The sequence below is a fragment of the Anas acuta genome, chromosome 22, assembly GCF_963932015.1.
Source record: "Anas acuta chromosome 22, bAnaAcu1.1, whole genome shotgun sequence".
NCBI classification, from domain to species: Eukaryota; Metazoa; Chordata; class Aves; order Anseriformes; family Anatidae; genus Anas; species Anas acuta.
In genome coordinates, this window is record NC_089000.1 from 7,532,683 (window position 1) to 7,550,738 (window position 18,056).

Consider the following 18,056-nt stretch of genomic DNA (forward strand, 5'->3'; position numbering starts at 1 on the left):
TCGGTCTGAGAGCTCTGCTCTAGCAGCCAGACCAACTTATTTTCATTTGGCGAGCAAAAACAAATTTAGAAGCTCGGTCCTCTCTGAGCTTCTCCAGGACTGCTACGAGCGATCTCTGGTGCTATGGTGAAGGGTCAGCAATACCCACGAGCCCTCTATTTCTCCATCAGAGGTCTCTTTCCACTCTTTGGAAGTTTACGGTGCGTGGCAGGGAGCCAGCCCCCCCGGGCATGGGCTGGAGGTGGCTTGTTCTCAAGTGTTTAAAAGTCTGACAAACTGTTTGCAGTTCTAGCAGGGATCAACACATTTCTAGAATTAAAACCAACATCTTGGATAGCAAAAATGCTCAGAACAAGGACTCTTTCTTCAGCCCAATGCACAAGGGATCTTCCTTTACTAAGCTATAAAATCACTTACTACAAATCAATTATTTTTGTACTGATTTATTAACTGCTCTCCAGCTGTTCAGATTGGCACTTAAAAAAATTCCTGGATGGTCATACTTTTACTTTTCAAAAGCATTTTCTCTGGAGTAGTGTTGGCCCGACTTCGTAATAGTCCTCCCTGGTAATCCACATATTCCTAAACGCTGTCAGGCTGGCGAGCAGCGACGCGCCAGTCCACACCGAGTACATCCGATTTTCTGGGGAGAAGATCTTGACGGGGGCTGTGCTGGGGATGGCCGCCTGCAGATCCTTCAGAAGCCTCTCCTTGAAGCCCTGGAACAGAGTCGATCCGCCCGAGAGCACCACGTTCCTTAGGATGTCCAGCTGGATACGGCTGCTACATCTGGCGAGGCTCCGCAGGACCATCCCCACAACCCCCGGCCCTTGGGCTTCTACCTCTCTGGGTGCAAAAAGTGCTTCAGGAGCTCGGAAGAGCTGGTCTCCCACCGTGACAGACCTTCCGTCAGGGAGAATGTACTCACGCGAGAGATTTTCAGGCTTGTCCTGCATTTTTTGTCTAGGATCTAGAGCAACGTAGCACAGCTTCTCCTTTATATCCCTGACGATCTCTCTCTCCGTCGCGCTCATGAAGGAGTGCCCGGTCTCCAGGAGGAGCCTGGCGAGGTACTTGGTTACATCTCTGCCGGCAAAATCCACCCTGGTTATGCCCTGCAGCAGGTACTTGCCTTTGTAGACAGGGACCGTGACGGTGACGCCGTCCCCGCTGTCCAGCACCAGCCCGGTCGTGCGGGCCCCGGCGTACAGGACCGCGAGCGCCTGCAGCGTGATGAAGAGGGCCGGCACGTGGAAGCTTTCGAACATCAGCTCGGCCATTTTTTCCCGGTGGGACAAGGGATTGAGAGGGGTCTCGGTCAGCAGCGCTGGCCTCTCACTGGGCTTCAGCCTGAGTTCCTGCTCGTACAGGTATCTCCAGATCTTCTCCATGTTGTCCCAGGATGTAACCAGCCCGTTGTCCATTGGGTAATTCAAAGACAAAATGCCCCGTTTGGACTGGGCTTCTTCTCCGACGTACCACTCCTTGTGACCGGCCCCAAACATGACAAGCCTGAACTTGGGGTACCCCACAACAGTGGAGATCACCGAGCGGGGTGCCAGCTCCCCCGACAGCCCAGCCTTGCACTGCCCAGAGCCGTTGTCAAAGATCACGGCGGGGGTCCCCGCCACCACTACGTGCGACATCGTGTGCAGAACGGGTGCTACTGGGGGGCAGTGATCTTCTGGCAGCACCACGAAATGCTCCAGACCTCGCGTCACAAATGGGCACAGCTCACAATGCCCATGGGGCAGCCCCAGCCCTGCTCCTCCGCCGAGCAATTCGATGCGGGGCCGGTGCTCGGAAGGGAGGCTGGGTGTTCTTGCTTCCCAGATAAATTACAGCGGGGAATCAATGAATTTGTTCAGGCCCTCAGGCTCAGAGGAGGGTCGGTTACAGTAATTGCATTTGCATTGATTTATATTTGGATTCTGTTTGGGGTTTTGCTGGGTTTCTAAAGGAAACATTTTTAATGAGGTCGAAAATAACACGCGATCTAGTTTTAGAATACAAACCCCAGAAATCTCAAAGGCCTTAGAGGGAAGAATCCCCAGCAGAGGAGGAGAGCTACTCCCGTACGGCTGCGAGAGAGGCCGTGAGTCGGTTAGTTACTGCATCCCTGCAGTCTGTGGGAAAGGAAAAGGAAAAGAAAAGGAAAAGGAAGAGGAAAAGGAAAAGTTTTAAAAAGCACAGAATCCAGACTAAATTTGTGTAGAAGCTGCTGCTGGAAAACTGCTGGAATTTTTAACCTGAGGTTCAGAACCAGCCTCACAGCACTTCTCCCACTCTCTCCATTAGTACACATTAATTCCATTACTAATCTGATGGCATAAACAGGAGTGGCTGGGGGTAGGAGTGCTGTGCAAAGAGTGGCAGTGGCCCCGATCGCTCTAGGCTACCCCCTGAGGCCAGGGCAAAGAACAGCATGGCCGTGGTGTCACAGCCCGAGCTCTCAGGCATGAGGCAGGGGCTGGAAGAGCACGAGAAGATAAATGAGGCTCCGGGCTGGGGCTCGAGGGAGGTGGGAACACGCAGAGCTCCCCTTGGAGGCAATGAATGCTCAGAAGGCTCGATGCCCTGGTTACCAATTCTTTAATGCTTTATCTCCATAAAGGTTTTGTCAGCCAGTAAAGACATGAACTGCTGTGGCACCTTTTGGTTCAGTCAGCCCTCGCCAGCGTTTCTTGCTCGTGCTTTGTTGCAGCAAGGCGTTCGCTCGGTCTGACGGTCTCCTCAGAAGCACTTCCGATGGATAACGGCTGCCCCGAAGTCCTTGTAGTCGCTCACGGTGACCCACATTTGCTTGAAAGACGTCAGGCAGGTGAGGACGGAGGCGCCGATCCACACGCTGTATTTTCTCTCGGGGGGGGCAACGATCCTCACGAACATGCCCGTGGGCACTTGGAGGTGCATCTCCCTCAGGATCCGCTCCTCCAGGCCGGGGAAGAGCGTGGAGCCTCCCGAGAGCAGGACGTTGGCGTAGAGGTTCCTGCGCACGTCGATGTCGCACTTCATGACGCTGTTGAAGATCATTTTGTGCACGCCGGGTGCTTCGATGCCGATGTTTGCAGGCACAAAGAGCACCTCTGGAGCACGGAAGAGCTGGCTGCCGATCTGAATGACGTTGCTGTCGGGTAACCTGTACTCTTTCATGACTTCTTCGGGCTTTGCTTTCATTTCTTGGATGGGGTCCAAAGCTACGTAGCACAGCTTCTCTTTGATATCTCTCACGATTTCCCTTTCAGCTGTGCTAACAAAAGAGTGCCCGCCCTCCAGAAGAAGCCTCATGAAATACTCGGTGATATCTCTGCCAGCAACATCCAGCCTGGAGACAGCATGGGGCAGGCAGTACCCCTCGTAAATGGGGACCGTGTGGGTGACACCGTCCCCGCTGTCCATGACGATCCCGGTGGTGCGGGCTGAGGCGTAGAGTGCCAGAGCTGCCTGGACTGCCACGTACATAGCGGGCACCATGAAGCCTTCAAACATGATCTCTGTCATTTTCTCCCGGTTCTGCAGAGGATTTAGGGGGGCTTCTGTCAACAGCACCGGCCTTTCAGCGGCTTTGAGTCTCAGCTCATGCTCGTAGACGTGTCTCCAGATCCTCTCCATGTCATCCCAGGAGGTAACGATGCCATGGTCAATCGGGTAATTCAAAGACAGGATCCCTCTTTTGGACTGAGCTTCTTCTCCAACGTAGTATTCTTTCATCCCAGCTCCAAGCATTGTAGATTTGGCTTTTGAGCGACCAACAACTGCCGTGATAACAGACCTTGGGCCACTGTCACCTGCGACACCTGCCTTGCATAACCCAGACCCGTTGTCAAAGATCACTGCTGGGACGTCCAAAACGCTGGGGTCAAACATTGTTCACAGAGCTGACGGTGCCCCAGAGCAGCTCTCTGGCCGTGTTTTCCCGTTCCTCTTTTACAGGCTGGTCACCATCGCAGGGGCTGTGTTCTCTGGGGGGATGCAGCTCGCATGTCTGCCCCCAGCTACCTCATAATGGCCGGTGATACAATAATATATTTTCCCAGCAAGTTACAACATTCCAGGCACTGCCCTGGAAATTTAGCGTTACCTCGACTCCAGCCAGAGGACTCTCATTCACCAAGTCAGATCCATAGGTCACAAAACATCAGCTGTATCCTTACACTGAGCCCAAGAGCACCTATTTCTCAGAAAAGCAGGTTTGGCAAAATACATTAATGAAAATATTAAGATTTTCACACGTGCCTTGGCTTAGCTAAGACTTACATATAAAGAGCTGGTGGAGATTAGGACAGATTTGCCTGCCTGTAAGTGCTAACTGAATTGCCAGTTTGCTTTTTTTGAATAACATCTGCATTGGAGGAAAACCTTTTTCAACTGAATCCTTTCTGATATTTTATAGGAAACGTCTAAAAAATACTTTTACGTAGGAAGAATTGTGTTTGGTATGGCATCTGCGAGTCTTGTTTTGATTTTTTTCCCCTATGCTTGTTCCTTAATGCAAAGACAACTTTTTGGTAAAAGCACAGAAATTAAAATATAATTTCTGCCTCTTGATGGTTTAAAAAATCCTGCCAGCTTTGAACAATGCTTCTAATACTGTTTAGTGCAAATAAATCCCTTCCCCTAATGAATCTGTACCCTAGGCTGCTGACAAGCTGGCCTGCCTGCAAATAAACAGACATGCAGCTGTCCTCCTTCCATGCTTCCCTTTTCCCCTCAGCACTTTGCTGAACTCGTTTTTGGAAGTTTGTTCAAAAGGATTAAAAATATCCTAGATCTTCACAACTGACCCCCATTTCACATCTAATTATTTTTTTCCTTTTGCTTCAGTAGAAAGTTTCCCACAGAAGGAAATTTCTATGCTTTTGAATCCAATCAGGTTTGACAATCCAAATCCGTTTACAGAGAAAATTTCCTTTAAAAAAAAAAAAAAAAAGTCACTATATAACTTCAGTTTGAATCCTTGGCTGCCACTATTTAATTGCTTCTCCTTGTGGCTCTAAATCCAGGGCAGCTTCAAAGCAAGGGTGGCTTCTATTAAATTTAATTACTTTTTCTTGCAGCTTGCATGGCAAAGGTGCCAGCTACTAAAGGAAGGTGGTTATGAATCACAGGCAGATTCCAAACAAAGACATATATTAAAGAGAAATTTTTTAATGTAAGCAAATGACCTCCTTGTACTGCATTTATACCCTAGATGAACCAGTAAAAAAAAAAAGCCATCGAACAAGGGAACAGCTCTGTGCATGTTATTTCCATTCCGCGAGATTCCAGACATGTTCGTGTTAAATGCCACTCTATCCATTTTAGCAATTTCTCTAATCCTCTTAATATTTGTGTACATATATTTCAGTGAGTGGCACACTTGTTTTCATGCATGCTTCTATATTAATGTCAACAGGTGTCCTAATCATTTAAGAGGCTGCTATATTCATCACACTAGAAGCCCCATTTAATCCTGCGTGGTCTGCCTGCAGTTTACAGTGAAGTACTCAGTTTTGAACATGATGTTTAGTATTAAAACAAGGGAATATTGACTGTGATTCTTAAACGGAGAGTTGAACCTAGGTGCAGGAATGCTCATCTGTTCCCTCATATTGCTCCTGTCATAAATCACGTTAAAAAGGGTATGTGTGAGTTCACTTTGTTCCTATAGGATTGGTAATAAAATAAGCAAAGTTGCTGTTTGTGTAGCAGAAGCCCTGGAAGCTGCCCTCACAGAAGGGACAAGACGAGGCACCAGAAGCCTCTCGTGCTCCCTGGAGGCACAGCTTGGGCAGGCAGGACCAGGACTGTCCCATAGTCACTGGGTTGTAAAAATCCACAGCCAGCTAAACATGATGTTTATGGCCATTCTTGCTTATTTTATACATTGGTGCTGAGCACACACTTTCACTTACTGGTTTAAACATGATGTTGTGCTGTACTGTGATGCCTGCATGGAAGGGATTTCCGCTGGGAAGCTGAGGCTTGATCCTTCTTCCTAGCAGTCCTCTGCCCCAAACATACAGCTCAGGTGGACTCTGAACCAGGAAAACACTTGGAAACTGGAGGGAAAAGGATCAGCCAGTTCTCAGTCTGCATGCCCATGCAAACCCCAAGGGCCTGGCCATGTGTAACGCCTAAAGCAGCAGGGATAAAAATCTGGAAAGGGATACCAAAAAAAGAGACATACATTTCACACCATATGACGTCACAGTCAGCAATAAAAGGAGGAAAAATGAAGAAGAGAGGAAGGGTGGGCTCTCGTTGTGAAATGAAACACGTTAAAAATGTGAAAATAAGAAAGAACAAGGCATATGGTGGACATGAGTCTCCAGGCAGCCCTGTAAACAAATATTCTGCCTTTGTATGTACACTAGTAATTTAGCATGTCGTGGGATATCCCAGAAACAAGCCAAAGGCTTTATTCATCACGCTAGTAAAGCTTCAGTGTCAGAAGTCTGTGCTTTCACAGCTGAAAGATCACAGATCTGGTCCCATCTCCGTGGAGTAAACAAACGATTTGTGCACAAATAGGAGAGCATTTGCAGGGGGAATCCCACTGCATCAGAAGTGCTACAAGAGGAAAAAGTAAGGAAAAGAGGGTATTTCAACCCAGCAGAGGTCTGAATGAGGAGGGATTCAGGAAGCAACATAAACCCTCTGTTCAGGGTACCACCACATGAGGGGCTGCTGGCCCTTCTCCATGCCCTAACCCCCACGACCGGTGGCTCACAGCACGCGAAAGAATCAAACGCAGCCAATGCTGTGGTGATGCTAAACGCCCTACGGGGCAGGCTGTCAGCACGGGAGGACAGCACCTCATCTGTGCCACAAGCCAATCTGTACAGACACAAAATGAATTTGCTTTTTATACGAGGAAATCAGGCGGGCTATGAACTGTAGGAAGGAGCAGCGAACGGCAATCCCTGCGCAGAAGAGCTCAGCCCCAGCACCGAGCTGCAGCAGGTGGGCGAGACAAACAGGCAGGTCAGGGTGGAAGGCCAGGGAGACGGTGTGAAAGAAATCAGGGGCTGAGCACAGCTCCTAGCCAGCAAGCAGCAGTAATCACCATCACAGATGCTTAGCTCTAACAACTTGACAAGATCCCTTTCTTCACATAGGAGCTGTGTTTGATTGCTCCCATACTTGTTTCCATCTAAAATCCCCATTTTGCAATGTCTTCGTGACACTCCAAACATCCACAATACTCTTTGAAGTTGAATTTTAATGTGTTTATTGACACCAGTTATGATATTTCAAAACATATGGCCTACAAATTGTTACCATGCACTCCTAGTGTTTACAGTAATCCCCATATTAAAACAAACTCAGCCTTTCCTGATGATTTTATATCTTCTTGCTGACTCACTTGCCTGTGTTTATTTAAACTCCCGTTGAGCTTTTTTTTTCCCCCTATATTCAACACTTTTGAAACACAAAACAACTATCTACAGATTTCATATACTTCTGATACGTTTCGCATTCACTTTTATGGGCACCACATGGCCCAAATCTTCCTCTTCGATTTTCCTTGCAGCCCCCTGACTCACAGCATGGCTTTCCACGCTCGATCCCCGCTGTTAACCCTGTGCATGCGGCTGGTTTCGGTGTTCAGAGAGCTGCTGCCGAGCCCAGTCCAGCCCTGACAAAAACAAAGAACCATTTAGGTTGGAAAAGCCCTCTAAGATCACCAAGGCCAACCATTAACCTAGCAATGCCAAGTCCTCCACTAACCACATTTCCAAGCATCACATCACAAGTTTTCAGGAGGTCACACAGTTGCCCGTCAGGGTTAGGGTAGCTCAGCCTTCCCTTAGACCATCCCATGAGGGCACCTTGGCCCAAGGAGCACGACGCTGGCTGCTGGTTCCAGTTCATATCACAAAACCATGGCACTGAATGGGGCAGGTTGGAAGGGACCTTACAGACCACCCAGTTCCAAACCCCTTCCATGGGCAGGGATGCCACCCACCAGGTCAGGTTGGCCAGGGCCTCGTCCAGCCTGGCCTTGACACCTCAGGGATGGGGCAGCCACAGCCCCTCTGGGCAAAGTGTTTCCCAGCTCACCAGGAAGGAGGCAGGACCCCCTGGAAAGGAGAGCCAAAAAGATGCGTTAATTTTGGAGGTGAACAAAAGCACTGAGGAAGGGAGTAAAATCAATGCTCAGCAAATATATAAAAAAAAAGATCTAAACTGGGGGAAAACGCATTAATTTTCTAATTCTTAAAAGGTATTGCAGGGAGAGAAATGGAAATTGCTAACAAATTATAAAATATATAAAAAATTACAACTCACTGTCCTTTTAAAGGAAACTTAAATTACTGCACTGCTAAATTGGAACGGCTCTGAGGACTCATTCATGGTCTCCTACTCCTTAGACTCACAAAGTCTAGCCGGTACCTCTAGGGGTGGCTGGATTTAATAGTATCATCTAAAATGTAATAAACTCTGCAAGTGATGAACAACCGGGAAGGCGCAGAACCCGCCGGGATTCAAATTTAATTCAGACAATTTGGAATTCAGCATCGGAGAACTACTCAAGAGTTCGCGTGTTATTTTCCATGTTGGAGAAAAGAAAATTAATTCCATACCAAGGAAGTGATATAAATTATGCATACATTAAAGCCTTGGTTGAAAATTTGTATATTTAAAATAAATAGGCTTGATTATTTGAAAATGAAGAGAAGTCCAGGAAACCAAATCAGGTAAAACGATTTCACCAAGCAGAGCTCCAATCACCCAGCCACAAATCAACCTTGCCCAGGGAAGTGGCGGAGCTGAGGCCTCGCAGCTCTGCTCCCCGAAATAACTCCATCTCCTCCAGGTTGCCCTACAATACTAATAGGAGGAAGGGAAATTTTGGGATTAAGGCATGGGAACATTAGCCGACAGAGATGCACAGTCTATTTCCAGGTCTCCCAGCTCCTGACCACAGGCACGTCTTTGCATCCTGATCCCTGTCCACGTAAAGCTCCGTGTCTGCTCAGGTAAGTGCCTTTGAAAAAGAAATCAGAGATATTGGGGTTTCTGGGTCAGGAAAAAAAAAAAAAAAAGGAAAGTAGGGCCCTCTTACCCTCAGAAAACTGTTAACTCAGCATTAAACACACACTGAGCTGCCCTGGAATCTCATTGTTACTGTTTGGAGCCACGTGCCGTTACCTCTGACTATATTCCGATGGCTGGTGGGCCTGGGTCTGCGCACAAATTGTTAAAAGCTGCGTCTGGGGTATGAAAGCGACAAGTGGAAAGCATTCCCATGAAGTATGCAGGATCTCTGGATCTGGGCAAGCGGTTCAGGTCAAAACTCAGTCACATGCCCTGCTAGCTGGTCTGGAACATCCTTCAAATCCAGCTAAGCAAACAGCCCCGAGAGCCCCGCGCCAAGTGCCAGCTCCAGCTGGCATCCTGGTACATTTTATTCTACAGTTGTTGCAGTTTTGGAGGTTATGTAAAGTTTACTAATGAGAAACATTTCAGGACGCCGTGCCAGCAATTTGGGCTGAGGGAAGAGCTGTAATGACATGAGCATATATAACTTTGGTGGAAAGTCTGAAACATCGGCTCCACACCCTGAGAGCAGCCTTTCTGTTTATAAATCCCAACAATTCTGAGCACGAAGAGCAAGCACACGGATTTCTCCTCAGATGTTTACATTGTGCTTTCTAAATATTTAAAGCCATTGATGAAATTAAAGACAACTCTCACAATGTTTTGTTCCTCAGTTATTTGCTCTGTTTTGGTGTGGTTCTTTTGTAAACTCGAATTTGGTGAAGCAGAAGGGGTGCGAGAGCACAGGGGGGCTCTCAGCAAGCAGTTCTGGTAACCCAGAAAACCGTTTCAGTGAACTTCCCAAATTTCTGCTGGGAAATACTGCATTGATTTGATTTCTAAGGAAGAACCATTTGTAAAGCAATGTTCTCACCAGCACAGCCGGGCAGTCAGACTTTCAGCATTGTTACCCGTGCTCACGTGGCTCGTGTTTTGCCCGTGTCTGGTACTTCCTGAGCTGGGGTGATTAACAGAGCAATATTTACATGCTACCACTAGTTGTGTCCTTGACAAATACCTACGGAGAGAAGCAGCTGAAGGAGAAGCAAAACAAGTTCCTGTTTCTGTGGGTTGCGTTTGCTTTGGTTTTTAACCATTTCAAGCGATCAGTTCAGCTTCAAACACCTCCTTTGATGCAGAATCCCACCACTAAATCTCATCTGAGTAAGACACAGTAAATCAGAAGAGAAGGCTCCTGTCCCGGCTGGTGAGATGAGAGCAATTCCAGGCAGCACTGCCAGGAGCGGTGTGCACCCGGCCGGGTGCTGAGCCCGCGGGGTGGTTGTTCAGTGCCAGAGGGGAGGAGAGGCAGGGGATCAATACACCGGGTTCTCAAAACAAATCGGTTTTAGGAACTTTCAACTGGTGCATATTTCTTTCTTTCATTTTCAAAGTCCTCCCTTGGCTGGTGCTCCAGCTGGCATTCAGCTGACATAAAATAAACAGAATGGGAGCTCCCATGGGATTTCTAGCAGAATATTCAACATTAGAAGTGAAGGAAGAAATAGTGAAAGTGCAAGCAAAACCTCTGTTCCCATCTTCAAGACAGTATTTGGGTGCAGTAGGAGTGCAGAGCAGTATTTGTCTATCTACCAGGGCTATTCATCACTACATTTACCATATTTTCCTTTGCCTTCCATAATTCTTGGCTTCCCTCATGTCTGGGTGTTTTCTAACCAGCCTTAAGGCAATAAATCAAAGCTGTCAGCATTGGAAGAAAATTAATGTGAGAAGTTGTTCCAAAGGCCACCAGCCTTTTCCCTACTGTGCGCTGTGTTAATCCAGGATTCCTCAATGGCTTTCAATGTTTTGCTATTTTCACAAGGCTTTGAGGCTACAGATGCAGTTTTTGAAGGGCAGCTTTGAATTTTATCCTGTAAGATACCAAATTCCTGGAGTTTCTTTGGACTTCTGAGATAAAAGAGTGTGCTCAGCACAGGCCCAGGTCTGACCCTGACCCTTCTCTGGCCAAACCGCAAGCAAAATCCAGATCCAGACTTGGAACACGCCAAGGGCTGAATCTGGACTTTTAGGTTGGATTTACATGAAGAAAAAGGCCAAACGATTCAAAAACAATCCTGTTCCTATGCCCCGTAGTGATGACGCTGGTTGAATTATTCATTGCGAGTTATTTGTCCAAAGAATGCGGCTGGCATTTATGCTGAATAAATTACTTGCAAGTTTTGATTTCTCGTTTCATTACTCACCCCGTTCTGTACCACTCAAACTCCAACCTCTTCATTTCTGAAAGTCTCTTTCTCCAAGTCTGAGAAAAGGAACACTTGGGAAACAACCTTCAGCTGGTGCGGATCTGATAGAGCAAATGCCTCCCTGGGAAAGGACAGCCTGGCAGCTGTGGCATTTTCTTGGAACTCAGGAAAGCAATGTTCTTTCCCTATTCAGCTGCAGATGAACCCTGTAACCCTGGGCAAATCACTTAGTTCCCTACACCTCTGGCTGCACATTTATAAAACGGACATAGTATTTTGCTCTGTAAGACACTGTAAGGCTAGATATGTTAAAGATGATGAATTGCCCGGTTACTATGGAAACTGGAAAAGCACCTAATGCAAATGGATGAGTTTAGAAATAGGTCCACCTGCCTGAAAAGTCATGAGCAATTGGGAACTTCATTAGGTGAAATTTGTCGTGTTGTAATCAGAAGCATTGTGGGTGCTACTCAAAACTTCCTCTAATAGGAAGTACCAGCTTATTAGAAGATTTGTCTCTTGGTGGATTCTGAAGGTTTTCCCTTGAACATCTTCAAGCTCTCACGTTTAATGCATCTGTTTAGATTTATTTTTCTCTGATAGCTTGGGACATTTAAGTAGCTACTCAGTATGATGTCCCACCAAACAAAGACCATTAAAACCAGAAGAGTGATTGCACAAACCAGTCCAGAAGTCAAAAGACTGTGGCATATTGAGAAGGAAATTTAATTCCAAAGCTAAAATCTCATGAGGCATTTAAAGAGAAAGCACCAAGCTACTACTGAGTGCTACTGTGGCAGCTTTTCCCCATGGGGAGACTACTGTTTTAATCCTGTCCTCACAAAAAAACATCACTCTCTAGTTTATTTTTATCGTTCATCTACCAGCTGCTCAACCGTATACCTAGAGGTAGCTCAGAGTTTTGACCAAGTGCAAATTGAGCAAGAACTTCAAAACCCAGGCCAGCGTTTGGATATAAATCCCTCCTGCAGAAGCAATACAGTGAGCCCTATTGCTGCTTCTTTTGCACAGGTCCTAAAAAACACGGGATTTTCTTGCTTATTTCTGAGAATAACAAGAAGTTTGGTTTTGAAAAGGCACTTAAAATATGGAGGTTCCTCCCTCTTGCAACACGTCCAATTATAATAATTTTGAGGTATTTCAAAGTTGAGACCTTGAACTATTCCTCATTGTCCTATCAAATTATCCAAGTCTTTGACAGGAGAAGTCATTATTTGCAAGGACTCCTGGTAGCAGCACTTACTGAAGTGAGGCTGTTCAGGTTTAGGAGTTTAAAAATGGGTTTGCCATTGCAAATGGCTCATCGAGTTACAGTTGTGTCTCGGTAGGGTAAGGCACTCAAGGCTTTCAATTGCAGCAGGCCCTGCTGACTCAGGGAATGAAAGCTATGGAACCGCTGGCAAGGGAAATGCTAATAATTAAAGCAGTAATCGTGACTCTGGGGCAAGAAATAAATGCCTACAGGGTGATGAGAGACTGAATAAACAAAGCAAATAAGAGCCTCACGCTGCACGACGGCCTAGAGCAGTGATTACAGCTGGCAGCACGGCCCCAGCCTCCTGCCCCAGCGCGCCGGTAACGCCAGGTTCGGCTCTCAGCCCCACGGGACCTGCGGCACGGCACGCTCAGAGCACCTAAACACCAGCAATCGGATCCCACGTCACGAGGGGCTGTGCCGAGACCCCGGTGGGAAGCCCTCTGGTTTTGGTAAGGGCAGAGGATGCGCCCCTCGGTACCACGCGTGATGGACCTGTGCTGGTGTCACACTCAAGGCCACCAACAGCTTGTGTTTTGGGGCTAGAGATGGCCTTGTTCTGGAGCCATGGCCACCAGAAATCATTTTGGGGGTGTTATTGGTGAAACAGAAGTAATTATCATGAAAGGACAGCAGCAGCCAAAAGCAATAATAAAGGTAACCTTGGCTTTGCGTTGCACCTTGCAACCAAGAGCCTCAAAACGTTCCAGACAAACACCTCCTCCCCAAGGTGCTCTCCTGAGAACACTGCCAGCTGCCCTGCTAGACCAGAAAGCAATGCAAAACACAAATATTTTACTGATACAAGTTTTCCACACAAATCACCAGTGTGCCCATGGTGCCAGCAGGTCACACACTGAAATAAAATGCCACATGCACCTGTAGACGAGAAGGGGCAGGCCACGTCCGATTTGGCAAGGTGGAGAACGGCCTTCCTGTGATTCTGGCTGCACATAGAGACCTGAAAACACCGGTACCTGCTGCTTTGGGCTGCTGAGGTCTTGAGGCAGACTTGGGGTACGGTTCAGTAGAGCAGTGTGCCCCAGAGCGGACATCCCAGTGCCGGCTGCCCAGTGCCCAGCAGGAATTCGGGGGCTTTGCTCAGTCTGTCCTCAATCCCCTGCCCTGTTTGGACAGCGAGCATACCCGTGGCACTGTGTACAATGGCAGCGCTTGGGAATCTTCATCCAATGGTTAAAAAAAAAAGAAAAAAAGAATGGTTACAGAGGAAATCCTTTGTCCCAGACAATATCCGGACCATCGCCGCTCATCGGGTGCACTGCACGGGGAGCGCTTCCCGTGCACACTCTCCTGCAGCTGCCTGCAGGGCATGAAGCAGCTCGGCGAGCCCACGACAGGTGAAATGCTCGGCCACAGCCCTGGGCTCGGGTCTCTCCGAAGGGCCATGGACAGGACAGGACGTGCCTCGGAGTAAAGTCCAGCACCCCTGCAACCCGGGCCCTTGTGACTGGCAAATAACCTAATTTACTGTCATTCAGGTGTCAGGTTCCACTTCCTTGTTTACTGAATGGAATAATATCCCGCAGTATCTGGCTTGCACAAGGGACTAAGTGAAGTAATTTGACAGCAAAAATAAACAAATGAAAGGAGTCTTTAAGTACATCAAAGGGAAAGTGTGCTACTATCTGTGGGACGATCAACGCAAGCTGCCCCGCTGGGTCCTGGCTCCGAAGCAGGGATGAATTTCACGTTGTGCCTCCAGGGCCACAGGTCAAGAAACACTTTGCTCCTGCGTGTTGTACTTGATATACCTGCTGTTTGTTCTACTGTATCTGTAACTTAAAATTCACTGGAGTTTTCTCTTCCCAGTCTGGAGATTTCCCTTCCCGAAGGATGTATTTTATCCCTTACCACCCCTTGCTTGCCCAGAGGCAACCACATTTGGCCCAACAAATCCTTGTCAGGAAGGCACCAAATTTCAGGAATAAAGATACCGGGGTGGAAATCTAGTCCGGGATATTAGGGGTGGAAAGTAAAAATCTTCTGTTACACCATTAATAAAATCCAGTGTAGCAAGGAAGACTTCTTACAGAAAGGACAGGGAGTCCTTCATTAAATGAAGCTTAGAAAAAACTCTTTTTTTTTTTTTTTTTTCCACTTGTGGGTGTTTTTTTTTTTTCTCTCTAACAAAACTGGTCTAATGATGGGAGTAATTAAATTATAATGCCTACACTATTGTTTGAATAAGGCAAACTCCCTCACATGCCATTAATGTACTACTGCCAACAGCAGCCAGGGAACAGCCTCAACAATAGAGAGGATTTTCCAGCTCACTGTGCGATTTGATCTCTATAAACCTCCCATAACATATACTGTATGGCAGTAAATCATTTATAACATTATTACCCGCCCATCTGGGATCAGAGTGCAACCACTAAGACAACGCAAGAAGTCTGGGCTCCTTTCAGCGCTGCGCGAAATGGACCTCGTTGGTGAGGTTTCATTAATTCAGCAATTCAACAACTGGATCCCGCTCCCTGCCGGAGTGACTGTACTTTCCATTGGCCACCTTCCTAGCATTTCCCGTGGCTCCGGTATTTTTATCCCCCAGTATTGCTGATACTTTCACTTGTATTTCAAAATGGTCATTGCTCGAGTGTGGTTGGCTGGGTGCAGCCCAGTTCCTAGGGAAAGAAGGAAGTGGTTTCAGAGAAAAAAGAGGACCACGTTCTCCGAGTCAGCATCACTCTGCTCTAAGCTTCGCTTCGAAGAAAAGCTTTCTGAAGTCTCCTTCTGCAAGAGTCCTTCTGGATTTGCTAGCTCAAAAGTGGAACAGGGGAAAAAAAAAACAAACATCAAAGAGAGGGGTGCGTGGAGGAAGCAGCTCCCTGCCCGCTGCCCTTCCACTGTGCCAGGCCCTGCTCTGCCCCTGCACAGCTTTGCCTGGGTTAGAAAGGTAATCATATCCTGGAAAAGCCTTTTCTAACCCACGTTGTCGCAAAACAGGGCTCCAGCCACAAGGGGTAAAAATGCCCTCCCATGCACGGCATTTCACCGCCACGAGCTGTGTATCTCACAACAGCGCTCCTCCTGCATGAGCATCACCCAGCCGAACACCGCGCGGTGACACGGGGCTGTGTGTCTACCCCATGGAAAGCCTCTGCACCTGCATCAGTGCCTGTAAAGCACGGCAGCTGCCAGTTGCAGCCTGGAGACTTTGGGTCAAGTTCAACCGAAATCTCCAAGTGAAGTTCAGGCAGCAGGAGGTCGCCTACAGCTTGACCAAGGAAAATGTTTGTGTGACCTTCTGGGAACAATCCCTGCCAAACTCCACACACACCAAACGCACGGGTGGCCAAATGTTAGAAGTTATTAATTAAAACAAAATGCCACCACTTTGCTCATTATTTACAGCTTGAACCAAAGCCTGCTGAACACGGGCTTGCAGCAGGCTCCTACAGGCAGAAAGTGACAGCCCCGTCCTCTGGCCCAGGAGCAGGGCAGAGGCTCTGCTCTTTGGGAAAGGGGAGAAAATCAGTGGGAATGGGAGACCTGTGTCGCTGGCCATGGTATGGAGAACCTGTAAGAGTGGTACAACAGGATTTGCTGCACAATAAAAACCAGTAAATGGGAAGCTGAAGCAGTGACTGGGAACCGTCAGCAAGCTGTCTACAATTGGATTTGCGTAGCCTTGAATCTGTGATCTTTTCTGTTCACACCTACAGCAACGTTGGCATTAAATAACAGAGCTCACCATATCCATGCAGAACATCATCTACTTCGAGCCTCTGAATAACTTTATGTAGGATTAATTAATTCACGTACATATGCATTGATTTATCTAAACTGGTTAACCTAAAACCAAGCCAATTCTTTGGCTACAGGCCTGTAATTTTTCATATGTCCTTCAGAATAAAAGGAGAAATTCACTGCTTCTGTACTGAGCTGCTGCTATCCCAAAAGAGCCCATCTTTCAAGCAGCCAGCCACTGCCCCTTGATTATCTGACACAATTAATGCTTTTCTACCAGCCCTTTCAGAGCAGATTCTTTTTCAGTGTATCAAGCCACAAGGTCGAATTTTCTTTGGATAAATATGAAAGACAACATTAGAAAAGCCCTGCTCAAAAAACCACAATCCTCTGCAGCAACAGGCAGGGCAGAGTGTGCCTCCTGCCTCTGGGGGAACACAAAACCCCGTCTGAGCAGGCAGGAGAGGAGGAGACCTGCCCAGCCCACGGCTGCTGCCGCTTCCATCACAAACCCTTGTGCGTGTGTTGGCTCCACGACCCCCGGCCGAGCACGATGCCTTTCCTTTCTTTACAAAGCTGGGGATGACTGACAGGCCCTCCTTTCCCTGAGGAGGCCAAATTCAATCCAGATCCCTTTTGGGACACCCCTCCTGAGCCAGCCCAACCCTTGACTCGCCAGCCCCGTCCCCAACCTGCCCGTGCTGCGGTAGGTAGCCAGCAAAGCCTTGTTTCATCAAGTCAATCCCCAGCCCTCCTCGAATGTCGCATCTTTTCAACAAACCTGACGGGGCAAAATACGCCTTGGCTCTGCCTGTGCTGAGGCTGAACGCTCAAATGGCTTTGCTGGAAGCTCGACAAGAGCTGAGCGAGGCTGCAGGCTTGTTCTGCTCAGAAGACCTCGAGCCATAGCTGAACACCACACTGCTGCTCCTCACATCGGCAGCCGGCGCTCAGGATAGCCCGTGCATCATGGTGTGGTTATCGGAGACACGTGGAGCAGCATCCTCAGTTATTCGACATAAAGTGCAGCTGCAGAGGTCGCCTTTCCAGGCTTGTTCCACCCCCAGCAAGCCCACATCCCTGGCTGCACCTCGCTAAGGCACCAAGAGCAGGCACCTATGTCTGACAACCCTCTGTGACACATTCATCTGTAAAGCTAAATGACACAAAGTTCTCCAAAATAATAATAAAAAAAATGACAGACTTCAAAACAGGAACAAGAGCCTTTTGTTTGTTTGTTCTGTTTTTGTTTTGCCTGCACCTTCTCTTTCCATTTGGACTGAAATGGCACATCCTCCTTGCAGCCGGTTCCAAACACAACTTGCAGCTGTACTGGAAGCGTCCTTACCCTCGCCCGACTGGCACATTTTTCACGGGTTATCACCAGTCGTCATCTTCATTTGTCTCGTTTGGAGATTTCCCCTGCCTGAGGAATTAGAAGTGGCGTTCTGCAGTCAGGATCGGAGGCAGCCAGCAGCAGCAGTGGAGCGAAAGGGACCCAGATGTGGGCTGGAAGCTGGGTGTCAGCGTGGATGGCTTGTTTCCTATGCTTTAAGCAGGAGGCTGCATGGGTTTTTAGTGCTGTTTGAAGTGAACACTGTTGGGTTTGTGGAGTTTCACGAGGAGATCTGCTTGGTTCTGGTTGCAGTGCCTCCCAGCACTATACTCCCTTTGTAGAAATGTCACAATAGCACGCTTGTTTTCCAGCTGAGAACCTGCTAAAATGCACTTTTCCCCCTTCTTTAAAGTCCTAGGTTGTGCTGAGAAACAGCACCTTTCTTCAGGGACGTTTCTAGGAGCACTTCTCACAGAAGTAAGGTCATTTTGGGGTT

The 18,056-nt window shown here is 47.8% G+C and overlaps 2 protein-coding genes across 4 annotated transcripts in view; both read right to left on the minus strand.

The window, feature by feature from the left end:
- LOC137843468 (actin-1-like) lies at positions 1 to 2,434 on the minus strand. Its single transcript, XM_068658752.1, has one exon. It carries the CDS (start codon positions 1,644 to 1,646, stop codon positions 513 to 515), a length of 1,134 nt encoding a protein of 377 aa, XP_068514853.1. The 5' UTR covers positions 1,647 to 2,434; the 3' UTR covers positions 1 to 512.
- A 142-nt stretch (positions 2,435 to 2,576) lies between these two features.
- The window catches only part of LOC137843467 (actin-1-like), a 53,996-nt gene continuing 38,516 nt past the window's right edge, over positions 2,577 to 18,056 (minus strand). Inside the window, exons 1-4 of one of the 3 annotated variants that reach the window (XM_068658750.1) lie at positions 11,235 to 12,382; positions 7,952 to 8,066; positions 5,895 to 7,621; positions 2,577 to 4,171 (exon numbers count right to left, since the gene is read on the minus strand). In XM_068658750.1, coding sequence (XP_068514851.1) covers positions 2,734 to 3,867 — 1,134 coding nt within the window. In that variant the 5' untranslated portion in view covers positions 3,868 to 4,171; positions 5,895 to 7,621; positions 7,952 to 8,066; positions 11,235 to 12,382 and the 3' untranslated portion in view covers positions 2,577 to 2,733. Of the gene's footprint in view, positions 4,172 to 5,894; positions 7,622 to 7,951; positions 8,067 to 11,234; positions 12,383 to 18,056 lie in introns of those variants that run through there. The other 2 variants (XM_068658749.1, XM_068658751.1) reach the window with 2 other exon arrangements.